The 15,688-nt window shown below is 33.6% G+C and overlaps 1 protein-coding gene across 1 annotated transcript in view; it reads left to right on the top strand.

Moving 5' to 3' along the window:
• Positions 1-1,615: 1,615 nt before the first annotated feature.
• The window catches only part of LOC105349229 (uncharacterized), a 28,034-nt gene continuing 13,961 nt past the window's right edge, over positions 1,616-15,688 (top strand). Inside the window, exons 1-4 of the mRNA XM_020062708.3 lie at positions 1,616-1,769; positions 8,546-8,799; positions 9,140-9,231; positions 15,231-15,307. Coding sequence (XP_019918267.3) covers positions 1,673-1,769; positions 8,546-8,799; positions 9,140-9,231; positions 15,231-15,307 — 520 coding nt within the window. The 5' untranslated portion in view covers positions 1,616-1,672. The remainder of the gene's footprint in view (positions 1,770-8,545; positions 8,800-9,139; positions 9,232-15,230; positions 15,308-15,688) is intronic.

The raw sequence follows: 15,688 nt of genomic DNA on the forward strand, positions 1-15,688 counted from the left end.
ATAGAGAGCTCCACAATTATTAAAATGCGAAGGCGAAAGTGCGAAGATGCGAAGGCGAGAGTGCGAAGTTGCGATAGTAATATCGCTTCTTCGCCTTCGCAACCTCGCACTTTCGCCTTCGCATCTTCGCGCTTCGCCGTCGCATCTTCGCACTTTCGCTCCTTCGCCGTCGCACCTTCGCACTTTCGCCTTCGCAACTTCGCACTCTCCCACCTCGACCTAAAGGCGAAAGTGCGAAGGTCGAAGTGGCCCCATCGGAACACCATATGTTTCACACATGTAAAATAACTCTGCTTCGTATGATATTGACAAAAAATATCGATTGCAAAAAAAGCCATTAACGACTGATAATTTCCTATGTTTATGACTGCATAACAATGAAGATGGTGTTCTACAAAATGACCCCTTTAAAAAACTTTATCTAAACAATAAATTTTGCTTTGTTCTAACTTTACTACAACTGCTCCACCGGCATAATCCAAATTATGCGCTAGCATTGCAGTTCATGTTTTACAATTGCATGTAAAGCTAAAACGCAAATACAAACTGTATATTATACCCATTCTTTTTTCAACTCTTTAGAAAAAAAAAATATTTTTTAGCCTGATTAAATGAAATTACATGGTTTAACATTACAGACACATAGCAACGGCAGGGGGTGTGCTCATTTTTTGGAAACCGCTATTTCAAGTTTTTTGGGTTTTTTTTTTTTAAAAGGGGGGGGGGCTATTTGATTAAAGAAGTGGCCCGTTCTGATGTGAAAATTATAGGGAAAGTTCATTTGTAGTAAGTAAATAGTTTATTGTCGTGACATGTGTTACAGATCACAGGCACCGAAGATATATATCATAGTATATTTTTTAATTTTTATAATAAAATAATTCCCTATGCTATAATAATGATTTTTAGTTATTTATTATAGTATAGAGAATAGAATCATGCGCCTGTGAATTCTAAGGAGTGCAACTCTGTCAGGCATATTTGCGAAGTAGTCTGTTTCAAGTTTTAGAAAATTTGGTATATCAGCTCACCATATTTATTTCTTTGTTCAATTTCATCATATAACGAGATTTTAAGTATTCGATAAACTTTTGAAGAAGAAGAAAAAGAAGATTTTTTTTAACTTTTGCACACATGATTCTGTGAACAGTTCTGAGGGCAAAAATTAGTAAGACCTGCATAATATTTAAAATATATCACCCAAAATTTATAAAATTCGACACGGTGTCAGTTAATTTAAAATGAAGATTGACACGCTTTAAAGAAAACACCTAAATTTCATCAATTTTACAAAATGCTAAATTAATCTCCTTAATGTGATTGTTCCTACAAAAGTCTTTTGCTTAATACATAACAATCATCATTATTCTTGAAAGCAGGTACTGCAGTATATAAACATGATAAATACGTCCCTTTCGCGGAAAGTCAGCAAAAATTTTAAAATTTTCAATCATACTATGTACAATGTCAACAATCTATTTTATGAATTTTAACATTCTTATTAGGGCTATTAAATTCCTGATACTTTCTTATTCACAAGGACACATCACATCACTTTTTTTTTCACGCTACACGAATTATGCTAATTATCAGTGACAGGTCACACCTGCCCACGTGGTGTTGTTTACAGATGGCGCTTCCCGGAAGTCATTTGTTTCAGTAGTAACTCAACATGGCGTTAGGGCCAGACTGGGTTTCTCAGTCATGGTGTTTTTTATGGATGTTTACTCTATTATTAAGTGAATCTCAGACGAAAAAGACACAAACATGTAAGTAAATTATATGCTTAAATTTGCTTTTAATTTAGATTATGCAAACACGTTGAGAGAACGGTAAAATAACCGTTTGTTGACAACGTTGTGTTCTGTTCATACAACATGCTGTTTTCAAATGTGTGTCGATCGATCGATGCGGAATCCTTTAGAACTCTGTGTCACTCTTAGGTCTCATCGTCTTAAAGAAGGAAAGTCGATAGTTAAAGGGTCTTGGCATTTTGAACAAGATTATTTATTTCTTTTGCTTGATACATCCCCGAGATCAGCTTTTATAACAAAACAAAATAGTACTTAATTAATTAGGATATTTGTTAATCCTCTGTTATTAATAATTATATCAAATTTTCTTAAAATTGGATTTAATCTGTTTACATAATTATATCAAATTCTCTTAAAATTGGATTTAATCTCATAAGATTTATACAAGGAATATTTTATTTCATAAATAAAATTTGATGTAATAAATCACAGTTTTATATCGGAAATTAATTAAATTAATAATTATAAATATGTAAGATGGAGTGGAGTTAGGAAATATAACATGTTAGAAAGGGCTTTGGGAATCATATTTTCAATATCAGATTTATCAATTTTGGAAAGCAACTAAGAACATATGTTGTATTTATATTAAGATTTGCAGTGCTTCGCATTACCCCCTAATTTCTAAGTTCAGCTTCATATGAAACATATGTCAATACTGCTGATCAGATTGTTGGTCTGGCATTGCTGTCTTGTGATACTAGAAAATACAGCAGTAAGAATAATATGTACAGGAGATACCTTGCTGGTTTTGTATTATCAGAATGTTCAAAGATATACAGCATCTAGTGATTACTCTCAAAAGCAGAATGTTAAAATAACTCATTGTCATGTATATCACAAATTTTTATATCTTAAATGAATATTTTAAAGATGTCAAATGGTGAACATTGATAAAAACACCTCTACAACAAATTACTTTTTAAAACACCATGTAGTTTTCTGGCCCTTTAACTGAGTGATTAGTTTAAATAGTTGTTGGGATTCAATCACAATGAAGCGTAGTTCTAATGAAAGGCTTATGTCACATCATTTAAGTTGTTGAAGATTATTTTGAATAAGAAATCCCTTTTTAGATGTAATCAAACTTTCAATGATGAATTAGAGAGCATTCTTATCTTTATACCTTGACACTTGGTAAAGAATGTTGCCCTTGTAAGTTCATAAAATTCTAGTTCTTCATGCTTCTTACCGTGAAATCATTTCTTAACTTGGAGGGATTCATGATTTGAATTCTTAGTTTTTATATACCCATACATTTATTGAAACCTTTAGTTCTGCAATAAGCTTTATGAACATGTCTCCTCTCTATTACCTGGTATTGCGAGTGTTAAATAATATTTTTAAAAAGATGCAATTTGTAGATTTCCTTTTATCATGTACATGTGCTGATCTGTTTTCCTCCTTTTGTGTACTAGGGAGCAGGGTTTGTGAAAGCGTAAAGATTCTGTCGGGCAATTGAATTCTGGGAGCTGAAGCATGAATTGTAATACCACCACGATCACAAAAGAAGCGATATTAAATAACGCAAATATCACAAAGGGTTAGCAAATGAGGGGGTTGGGTGATCATTATCTGGGTGAAAAGAAGTGTTTAGGTAAAGGGTGGTCTATAAGACACAGTTTATAATTTAAGTTTTCAACACTCCATCGATTTACAACGATAATAAATAGCTTTTATGTTTTAGGAGGTTGTACGGAAGTGGTTTTCTAACAAGCTGTCAAAAAACTTTATGAAATCTTGGTTACGCATTTTATCATATTTTACGCAAGATAATTGAGGTGTTGGATCCAATCAACTCCAGATTTTTTAGAGTTAATTTGAGTACGAATTTTCTTTGGACAGGTTTTTTGCTTGTATTTCTCATTTTCAACGTGTTTGTATGGCAAAACTCTGCTGGTTCATGGGAGTACGTCGTTGTAACAAACATTGCATAAATTCATCTTCCTGCAAGCCACAAGTGGTATTTCGGAGCCGATAGAATCCCCCAGATTAGCTTCTATCTCCTGCATGTTTGTTTAAGGCCATAATTAACAGTTGATGGGTCCCTATATAGTTTCAGATGATTATGAGATACAGACCTGATTTCTTCTAGATAATTTTCTTTTTGCATTTCTTATAACTAGAAAAATTTAATCAGATCATGAAATGTGTAAAAAGAAAAAAAAAAGAAATAGAAGATTTTAGAACTTGAACTGAAAAAAATACTGTAACCTTCATCAAAATTTTACTTGTAATGTAGTACATTATTGTGAGTATTAACTACTGCATAATAACAGGATGTGGACAGGTTTTCTTCAAATACTGATGTTGCAAAAATAAATGTTTTAAATTTGTAATTCAATAAAGTCATTATAGATGCATTAATTTTCAGTAAAAGAACACCACTTTAGTGTCATGAAAAAAGCAAAAACATCCTCTGGCATTTGAAAATGTTTTTATTATTGAGAACTGAAACATAATCAGAATTGTACCTTGAGGATGAACTTTTAAAAATATTAATCAAACAATATCAGACATACAATGAACAACCTTATGTGGCAGATGAAAAAGATTAATGTAAACTACCGGTAATTTAGTCATTGTTTAGTATCTTGTTTGATTGGATGATAGAGATAAATAGACAAACATGTATTACATGTATATTTAATTCCTGTTGTACAACATAAACTGGTTCTATACATGACAGTGTACCAGCTTTTTGACTATTACAAATTTATCACTTGAAGGTATATACTGAATGTAATTAATCTCTTTGAAATTTTGAATTGTGACAGAGGGAAATACTGTGTCATTTTTAGAATAACACGCATTAATTTTGATGTCAGCAATATGAGGCCAGTGGCATATGAGATAACCTTATTTTTTATGTTTCAAACTGAAAAAAGTTAAAGTTAGTATTTAAAATATCTTATTTAGGTGTCTAGATAATGGAAACCTTGAAAAATAACTAAATCCCTCATTTGCCTTATCAAACTCAGGACACTTGAGAGCAAAATTCTCAAACATAATCACGATAATTTGGCCGTATTTAGAACATGTGATTGGCCAACATGACCAGTAGTCCCTCTATCAGCATAGTGACCAAGGGCCAGTTTATTTATTAATTCGGATGGCCCATTTATGGCTTGTTGAACTCTTGGTCATCATAAAACTGTAATGTAATTGTTTGTCTCTTGTCAAGCCTCTCATAACAATGAGGAGATAATGGGAAATCTCCTGATAAACTGAACAAACTGGGGCTAGCCTACTCCAATCTCCACCTTATGGTCAAACTAATGCAGGGTCGTACTATTGGAACCGGTAGTTTTAGAGAAGATGACATTGAAGATGACATTGATTTTAGGGTCGCTCTTCGTGGTGTCCTAGCTAGTACTGGATAGTGAGACAAGGAGCAGTTCTTCCATCAGATAATAGGGTTACATGGATGTATAGATGGTCTTGTAGCAATTATTGGCAGATTATTCTATCATCACACTGACATATTGTTTGTTTCTTTTTCCAAATCATAATTAATATTTTGCTTCTTGCTTCACTCTTGCTGGGCTGATTCTTAAGATTTGGGGTCTTTTTCATCCAAGTAACAAAGAAATACCCAGAAACCCCTTCAAAGTTGCTTAATGAATCAAATAGATTTTTGTGAGAAAAAAAGAAAAGGGAGGAACTCTTTCACTGCATTGTATTTTTTTTTTAACTCTCTTGTAAGATAGGCAGGGAGAGAGCACACAGATGGAGACCTGGTTTGTAAGATGCTGTGTGTAACTTCATTTCTTATCATTATGGAGGTATACCGTTAATTCTGACACAAGTGTCTAACTTAAAACAAAAAACCCTTCATTCCTTTCATGCTAATTGTTGTCTACTTGCAGTTTGAAGTTTAGTGGGTTTTTTTTTAAATTTTGGTGGTCTCTTTTTGATTCTCCAAGGCTGCATCAAATTAGAAGATGATTAAGATAATTGCAGTTATATGGTTACATATCAAAAGGCTAGATGTGTTTGTGTGAGTGTATGTATGTCATTGTTGTCTTTGGTATCTAGATGTACATATAAGTCTTTCATACATGAATGGATATAAATTGCTATAACTTTTCTGATTTTGTATTTTGATTTGTCAGTTGTGCTTGTTTGAAAATTGGATAAAGTATTTGAATAGATTCTATGCTAACTGCATATATGTTTTACCGGTAATTACTAATTGAACTGTTCACAAAACAAAGAAAACTCTATCTCAATGTACTGATCGAATGATTATTAGACTGCGGATATTTTCATGTACTTAAAATATACAATGTCTGCATTCAAAATCAGGATCTGGTGCCAGCCAAAACATATGTCAAAGATTAGGCATTTAAGACTGACTAGCTTAGTGTCAACTTCTTGCAAATTGTTTAAATTGTTCAAATATTGCTTTGGCACCGTGGAAGATTATGTCATACAATGAGGATGATGCTTGAGGTTCACCCCACAGAACAATCAACACATTAAATACTACAGGTATTAACTGCAGGTTTCCTAAGGTCAACTTTCTGTGGTCGTATTTTCTGTTGGCATTTAAATGAAAATATTGTTCATACAACCTTTATAAGTTCTGAATGGGACACACATACATGATACAATGAAAATTTATTTTTACCATACTCGTTATTTTTATCTTCAGGTCAATTTATGGCTCTCAAAATTAAGTGTTCTTTTTTAAACTGAGGTTGTGAAGTTGATCATCTTTGGTAAATTTCAAGGAATTTTTCTTGCAAAAAGGGAATAAAATTGCATTCATGTATTTCGATGTAACCAAACAAGAATTGGTACAAAGCCCGAAACAATGGCGACCCTGGTTATGTAAAAGGGCACAGAGGTTCTGCATGAATTTTTGATAGGATCTGCCATTGGCGACTCCGGTTTCTGCTACAAATAATAGAGTTTTTCTCTATTGAATTCGGATGAGACATAGAAGAACCCCATAGAGACATACAAATATTAATTGGGGTACAAGAAGGGTTGACACTTTGGAGACAACAAAATCTAATAAAGTTCGATTTATTTTACAAAGGAATAAATAAAATACTAATAGACTCTTTAAACAGATAGTTTTCATATATCTACCTGTGGGAAATAACAATATGTGAAATAAAATGTAGGAGCAACTGCATGGGTCCATGCATTGGGCAATATTTTTTCGGGGCCAGGGGATAAAATATTGATCCAAGGGAGATAATAAGGGCTGGGAACATCTGTTGATTACAGATCTGTGATTTTTTTTTAAATAATGGTTGATTGACAGCTGACAAGACTGCATGGATTTGCACACTCTTAGGAAATCTTTATAATGCCAGGAACCTTCAGCATGTCTGATTAACGGGGGATTGTTGAAGTCTGCCACACAGGTTTCAATGTTGCTTAATTGTGATTTATCTTACATAATGTTACAGATTATCTTCACACAATTTATTTCATACACATGCACACCGATCAGCTTGCTCCTAGCTGTTCATATAGCACATCGGTATTTGAGGGAGCCAAGCACTACTGATATAAACAGAGATATATACCACAGATTCTTTGGAAGCTCTGAATAAACTGTTTTGTCTGATATTTTATACTAATCTCATTTTAAGTGTTATTTAATCAGTGAATTTTTTCCATCGCCATTTATACTTGTTTCACCTCTCACCACTCTGTTCTCAAATCACACGTTTAAGATTTCAGTGGAGCCAAAAAATTGTTTTTTCTTCTGTCCTTGTTAGTTAAAGAAGTAATATTTTTGTGACAGAGGAATCTGTTATTAATACCCAAGATTGGCACCTAAATGAGAAATGTCATTCATTAAATGTTTCTTCTTGGCTAGGCAGCGGTAAAGGCTTTATACACCAGTGTCGGGGTATATCTCTGACAGTTCTGATAGAACCTCTGATACAAAAAACACAGTAGGTACCATTATATGACTCAATTTTGGTGTCAAAACAGATTATACACCATGATTATAGGTAAAATCTTTTTAAAGCTCGCAGCAATCAGAAATAAGAATACAGGTCACTAAGCCCATGACAGATAGTAGGGGAGGGGTTTGGGAGTGGGGTGGGGGGTTAAGCTGATGGAGGGTTATTGAAAAGTCCATTAACACCAATTAATGTGGCACCTCATCTATCAGGTGTTACATGAGAAGTGATTGGGGAAAAGGCTGAGTTATCACTTAGGTGATTCACAAGGACTAAGTGTGAATTTTACACGCTCAGGACAGTTCAGTCTGAAGGTGTAAAATTGGACAGCTGATGTGACCAACACCCCATAATTAATAGCAGTCTGCTGATACATGGACTCCCAGACTTGTTCTTGCTTGAGAAATTTGTTATTTGCATGATTTCTTCTTAATATTTGTTACACAAAATGACATTACCCAGAACTAAATCATTTGGCCCACTCCTCTTCATATTTATGATAATTCTTTAAAAATTGAACATTCTTTGCTTGTTTTCAATTTCATAAAGCATCAAACTGTGAAAATGAATTAAAATAGTGTTCCAAGGACAAATTCATTTAAAAACCCTTCAGATTAAAAGTGATGCTTATCATGTTTGTATTAACATTATATTTGCAGCATGAATGTGATATTTCAAGATTGTTATTTCATCTTTTTATTACCGGTAAATTGACAATATTTCATGAACACAAATGCATACCTTACTTCGAAATGATTAAGATGAAATTGTAAAATATTTTTCTTTATTATTTTGCAGATTATATGCATGGAATAGATTGTGGAAATAAGAAATACATAGGTGGAGCCACTGTGTACTCGCACCGGGAGGAGAATTCTCAGTATTACATGGACGAGAATGAGTGTAAAATTACATTTAAAGCAGACAATGAGGGCTGGAGAATTATGTTACGATTTCTGGAACTCGATATACCTGACATTGACCCAAATAATGGAATCTGTAATGATGCTCTCTATATATATGATTCTGAAGATGTCTTTACAGGGGCTATGGTAAGAAAAGGAGAAACTATATGAATGAAATACTACAGTTAAATCTGTATATTCTGAGACCCACATACCAGTAATGTTTTATCTCATGGTAAATTTTACCATGCAAAAAAAATACTGAAGAATTCTAAATTAATTTTGAGGTTTCGTCATCTGTTGCAACATTAGATTGGTTCTAATTCTGATACACATGTGTTACCAACATTTGTTGATTCATTAACAAGCATTCATTAGTGGTAAATATCTTTTTTTTTATGAGACGAGAATCAATATATAATGTACTAATTAAACATTCATTTATATTTCATAAAACTTAACATATTCCTCATTTCTATTTTTCCAGCTAGAGGCAGGTGGAAATTATGGATTATGTGGCATCCAACCCCCTCCACACATCCTGGTCTCCACAGGTCCATTTATGACAATCCATTTTAGGTGAGAACACCTCTTTGTCATATTAACACCCAGGGTACAGGTGCTTGAGGCCTGGCCTGCTTGATGAACAATAGATACACAGGGTGCATGTTTAGTCTGTTTCCAATTGCTCTGAATCTAGGAGAAAGGAAGGTTTCTAGAATTGACAGTACTAAGATAAGTTGGAGGACTTGAACAATACCTATCTATCAGTCCTTATGCATTATGTTTTTTTCATTTTTCTTTAAATACCAATTTTTATTGATTTTGTTGCTATTAATGGTATGCTACATGCATAAAAATTAAAGTAAGAAACAGTGTTACAGAGAATTTATTGGTAAAGTTATTGTCTACAAATATACATATCCTTGAATCTGTAAATTTAACTTAATTCATAAAAATCGATCACATCAAATATTAATGATTCCACAGTATAGTTAGAATGTTATAGTTTTAAAAATAGACTTCAAGTGAACAAGAAGGCAACAATATATTTATCTGAAATTCATTTGACTTCACTCAGACATCAGTCACATTAAAAGTGTAATATGAAGAAGTCTTTTTCAGACTTGTTAATTAGCATTAAGGTATTTAATCTATCGAGAGATTAAAATCATACTGCAGTTCTGTCTATAAAGAGGCTCTGACAGGTATATGGGTTAAGATGTGTCTGGATTATATTGCTACAAAAGGAGACCTTGAGTGACCTTATCCTCCTCTAGAGTTGCAAGATTGACATGCAAGTTGTCTGTGCAGACATTTTGATTAATTGTCTGCAGTTTCCATTCAGGTCTGCCTGGCTTGAATAAAGAAAAAAAAATACACACACAGTTGTACAGTGGGTTTAGTTGCACCATGCTTGTTAAGGAGGGTGCATATTGCGTAATTATACAGGTGGGGCTAGCTGTACCAAGGAGGCACCTGAAATGGCAGAAGTAAATTTTTGATCTGTGCATAAACCATGAAGAAGATATCATTATGTACCAGTAGACTTTGACTCTGGGTACAAAAAGCATTTCAACAATTTTTGCTCAATTTGAAACAAATGAAAATGCATTTAGAATAGGTTTATATTTGCCACTCGATATTGTTGTTTGGTATATAATGTCTCAAGAAGTAGAAATTCATAAAGCCATAAAGCTGAAGGACTTTATTGACCGGCATAATAAGAAAGAAATGGCTGTCCTTTTTTAGGTGACAGATTTATGTCGATCAATTGTCAGACAAATTGAGAGACAAACTAGATAATAAGCAACGGATCAATCTGATGATTATTACCTTTGACTTCAAAGACCTTGTCACCCTGCCTTCCATCAAGTATCTTAAATCAGACTCAATTACCGCCATCTTGGTCTTTGGATGAACCTTGTTTGTGTGGCTTGTGAAGATACATGAGGGAAAGGTGAAAATACTCTTAACATCCTGTAGCAATGCTGTACCTATCAATTTGATTTTTCAAAAAACAAGATTTCCACATTAGAATGTTTTCATTTTAAGAAAAGTAAAAATATTAGTCTTGACATACTATGCTGATAGCTCCTGCCAAGTCATTTGTTTCCTCTGAAAGGTAATTTTTCAGACCATGACATCCAGAAACATGCTGGGATAGAATTTTTTTCTTAATCTTTCAATTAAAGATGCTAAAGATTGAATCATCTACTTTCATGATAAAAGAGTGGGCTATAAAGATAAGTAGAAGCATTTTTAGATTACAATTAAGGTTACTGTCTTATTTTGGATGTTATGAATGCCTCGTAGTGCAATGAAGGGATAGAGTGTCTGCATGCATGTACAATAATGAGAGAGTGATTGATCAACATGGCTAACACATGCAATGGAGGAGCCTTCTCCAGTTTCTGTTTGTCTCAAGGTCAAGAGCTCTGCCTGGCATCAACTTCTCCGACACCACTCCAAAGATTTGGACAAACTGAGTGTGGTGTGTAAACAGTCTTGTTTGCCAACGGCAACAGTGGTCATCACACAGACTAGGGCATTTGCATACACCAGCTTTATAATTTTGTGTTGTAGTGAAAACATTGAGCTTTTGTAGAACCCTGGCTTCAATATGGACCTGGGACAAATTGGCATAATGATGACTGGTTTCCCTGAATCATTTATTAGGGTGAATCAGTTTTTAAATGCAACACATTGCAAAATTTGTCAACGGAAGTTTAGACGGGTGACAACTCCATGGGAAGAGAATGGACCATTGATTGCTAAACAGTGTCATTGTTTTCAAGACGGCTCAGTTTTGAAAAGACTAAACAGTCATATTCTGGTATAGCCAGTCTTAATAACCATTGGATCCCTTTGTTAACTAGACACCAATTACCTTAATCTTTCAGCCATGTTTTCAGCATTTCCACATCTCATTGCAGAAAAGTAATTATTGTTCAATTGTTCTGATAGGATTTTAAATATTTAAACAGGCACAGCCCAGTACAGCAAGATAGGATATCCAGAATGAAATATTTGAGGAAACGCAATTTCATTAGACATAGGTTATTTCTTTTTATGATGTTTTTTATTCTTTAGAATTTGAAACCCCCAAAGTTTGAATGCAATAGTGATGATTCTAATTTCGTGGGTTTGTTGACAGACATTTGCAAGTACTTAAGGAGCCCCTTGTACCTGAATATGAAACCTGTTAACCTATGCTTCACCATTTTATTCCGAATCAATACTGTTTTATAGTGACAACTCTGTTGACAGAAGACTTCAATTTGTCAGCATAGAACCTTTGAAATCACAATCCTGCTTGACAAATTATTGAGAATTAGAAGAGTTTATTCATTGATAGATTGATAAAAGATTAATATTTAAAAACTCAATATCGGTAAGGAGGGGAGAAATGGGGGGTATATATTTTTATGGTGTGTGCTTTGTTGCTGGGTAAATGTTTGCATTGTATTTTAGCAGTTATTTTCACAGGATGTCAGGTTTGTAGTCGGGGTTTATTTGCAGACCTTTTAAGCTGTGTGTAAAATGCATTAAACAAAGATACTCCTGCCTAACAGTCTACCCCGAAAAAGAGAAATTTTCAGATTAGGCTGACATGTTGCAGGTTAATATAAACAAGAGAAGTTGCTTGCATCTAATATAGATAGGGAACATATTTCATATCTACACTCTAAATAAATAATTAGATTAGAATGTCAAACTTGGGGAAGAAAACTTTGAGAAGGAGGCCCAATGATCCTGAACTATCCACCATTTTTATTAATGGATCCTAAGTGTTATGTTGGTTACCATGTGTTATCATTTCCAGACTATGAAACAGAAATCAGCATTTATAACACAATGCATGGGACAAGGAACAAAATATTAAGAAAGAAAAAAATCAACAATTGCATATTAAGACATTTTGTGAATCATTGTTTGACCACTGAGTGAAAAGGCTTCTTTTATGAAGTGTGACAAGTCACACAGAGCTATTCCACAAGAAATACCAACCACAAAGGAAAAAAATAGTTTCCCCATAGAGTTGCTGTATTTTTCTTGCATTCTTCTGGGGTTTTCACATGATTTTGACCAAGCACTAACAAATGAAAAAGAACATTAAGACCTTTGTATCTTCTAAAAAAAACTTCAAGTGATACAAAGTGCATTTAAGAGACAGAGGTCATGCAGTTCCAGAGAGAGGCTGTTAACTCCATTGTTTTTAACCCCCTACTTCAGCTCTGAATGGAAACCATAAGCTTTACATTCATGAATCCTCTGCATCTTCTGTGGAGTCCGTTCTGTATAAAGAATTACTGCTAATGGCAATGGCAAACAAAACTAAGTGTTTCAGGAGGGAGTCTCTTTGATGTGATCATTACAAATCATAAGTTGCAATGCTGGAGTGCTCTTGTTAACATTTCTTGCAGTTACTCTATAAACTAAGTATTTTTTTTGTTGTTTTTGCCATAAATTGAATGTGCATTTGTATATTCTGTCCATTGCAATGACTATAAATAATGCAGAAAAGTGTCAAGTTTGGTGAGAAATAGGTTCTTTATGCTGATTTCATTGAGAGTGACATTTATGCATTGCAAAAACCCGAACATTTCTCTTTGTAAAATCTTTGTGTTTTAATAGCAGAATAAGAAACATGCAATGGTAAAGTTAAAAGGAGCTATTAGTTTCTATTTGCAAGTATGAAATAAGATGAATATAGTGTACATTAAGTAATTTAGTTGCATTAGGAATAAGGTGATTCAAGGGATTAAAAAAAACAGTTGCAGATGGAAATCTTTCGGGCCAGTAATTGTACAGAAATATGATTCAAGCATATTAATGATATGCAATTTGTTGAAGCTTATCAATATTCAGCTGAACCAAGTTTTAGCAACTTTCAGACTCTCCTCTTCACACCTCCCACTTTGCAGAATTGATCAGTAATATCTAGACATTTAGCCTGGGGATTTGAAGCAGGAAAATATTAACCCACCACACATAGGCTTTGGCATGAGATAAATAATTAATTCTGGAACAACCACTTAATATTAAGTAATGACTCCTGACATGCATACAGGGGAAAATATGATGGATGCCCATCAGCCTCATGGGTTCATTTCCTTTCATTCATTTCTTGCACTATGATCCACATTAAAGCTACTTGCTGTATCAGTTAGGTCTGTCTTCTGCTACAGGGACTAAGGAGATAGTCAATTAGCTGATCTATGCAGACAGTTATGTGAATCCCTGCTATTAGTCTTTCAGGACACAATTATGAGCTTTTGACAAGTTACAAGGGAAGGTTAGCCAAAAAGCAGCTTGCAGTGACTTTTATGTGGTTTGGTTTATCAAATCATGCTGCTGTCATGTTGTTTTTGATGAGTGAGGCAAATGTCTCTGGGTACTTGCTCAGGAGTCATCAGAATTCATTTGAACATTAAGGCACAGCAACATATGTAATAATTTTTACAGCTTTCAACTGCACTCTGTACCTTTCTTTCTCTCTGTATGCCAGTATGTAGAAAACAGACAACGATAGTGATTGCCTTTCTGGTAAAATTGGTTTTGGCCTTTTTTTAACACAACTAGCTTTCATTTAATCAGATGTGACAAACTATGTCATAACTTCAAAGGAATTTGAACTCTTCAGATGCCATAACCTTCAGCACGCTAAGGTCTTTTAAGTGTTAGCTGAGGGTGGAATTTCAGATATTTTTACTAAACAAGGTTTCCTGAATTAAGGCAAATTGGTATCTGGCCTCCAAGTGTGCTTTATGAAGAAGCTGTGGGTTAGGGACACTTGGTTAAAGCTTTGTTCCAAGATAATTGAACATGCTATTTATTAATTAAATGGTTTTATTAATATTTTTGGGCTTAAATTTTTTGTTGAGTTAGAGAAAATGACAGTTTGCAATAATTTCATTTACTGGGTTGTACAATATGTTCTGAGAAATACACTTCAATGAACATTTAATTTGACAATCAATTAAATCAAAAAAACAAAATCCACAAAAATTTTGATTCAGTGAATAATGATGAAACCATAGTATTTCTTCTAGTAGGAATTAAGATATACTGACTTAATAAAAAAAACAAAAAAAACAAATCATGAAGTCCCAAAGGAAGATACAATGCCAGAAGTTTGAGGACTATTGAATTGCAGCTTTCTGACTGTGTCAGTGTTCCTTTGATGGTTTGAAATGTAAAGATAACCTAGTTATAAATTAGATATAGGTTTTAAAAAGCCATAGAAGCCACATCATAGCCAGATCATAGCCCTCAGTGACAGTCAGAGATATAATACTGTTTTTATTGTTAGGAAAATTATACCACAACACATGCTGAGTAACTGTATCAGCAGTGTCATAAATGTAACTTCTATTACTGAAGAGTTGCAGAGCTAACACCTTAATATGACTTTTATTATCAACACTGTTTGTGTTGCAAAAAAGAACTGATCATTAAAATGTTTTAATGTTTTCTTAACATCTGTTGCTTTCAGTAATGCAATTGCAACACTTAGAAATACATTATGCAAGAACTTGAGTTAACATTATAACTACTTCTTTTTTTAATTATAGGACTAACGCAAAAGGAGATATAAAAAGAAGAGAAATTGGAAGAGGTTTCAAATTCATAGTGACAGCATTCAGTGAAGGTAAATTACTGTGAATATAATGTGAATGATAAGTAACTGCTTATTATCATACGCGGAATCTGTGTTTTGTTGGGCTTTGAAACCTTTGAGGAAAAAATGATCCATGCAATGTTCTTTGCTACCATCATCTTGTGATTTATTATCAATAGTTCGGTACTCAGTTTAATCATTATTAGCTTCCTATCAATGAACTTCACAAATTTGCTTAGGGTATATTTTCAATTTCTTTTGTTTAATTTTCTAAATTACATATTGTAGATGGTAGATACAAATGTAAAATAAATTTAATCTTGATCTGTATAGTTCCAAAAATCCTCCAAAGAGTTTGAAAAGAAGATTAGAAGTACATTTTCTTTTCATTCTCCAATTTAGACTTAAATT

Source organism: Magallana gigas, chromosome 3, assembly GCF_963853765.1.
Source record: "Magallana gigas chromosome 3, xbMagGiga1.1, whole genome shotgun sequence".
Classification (NCBI taxonomy): Eukaryota; Metazoa; Mollusca; class Bivalvia; order Ostreida; family Ostreidae; genus Magallana; species Magallana gigas.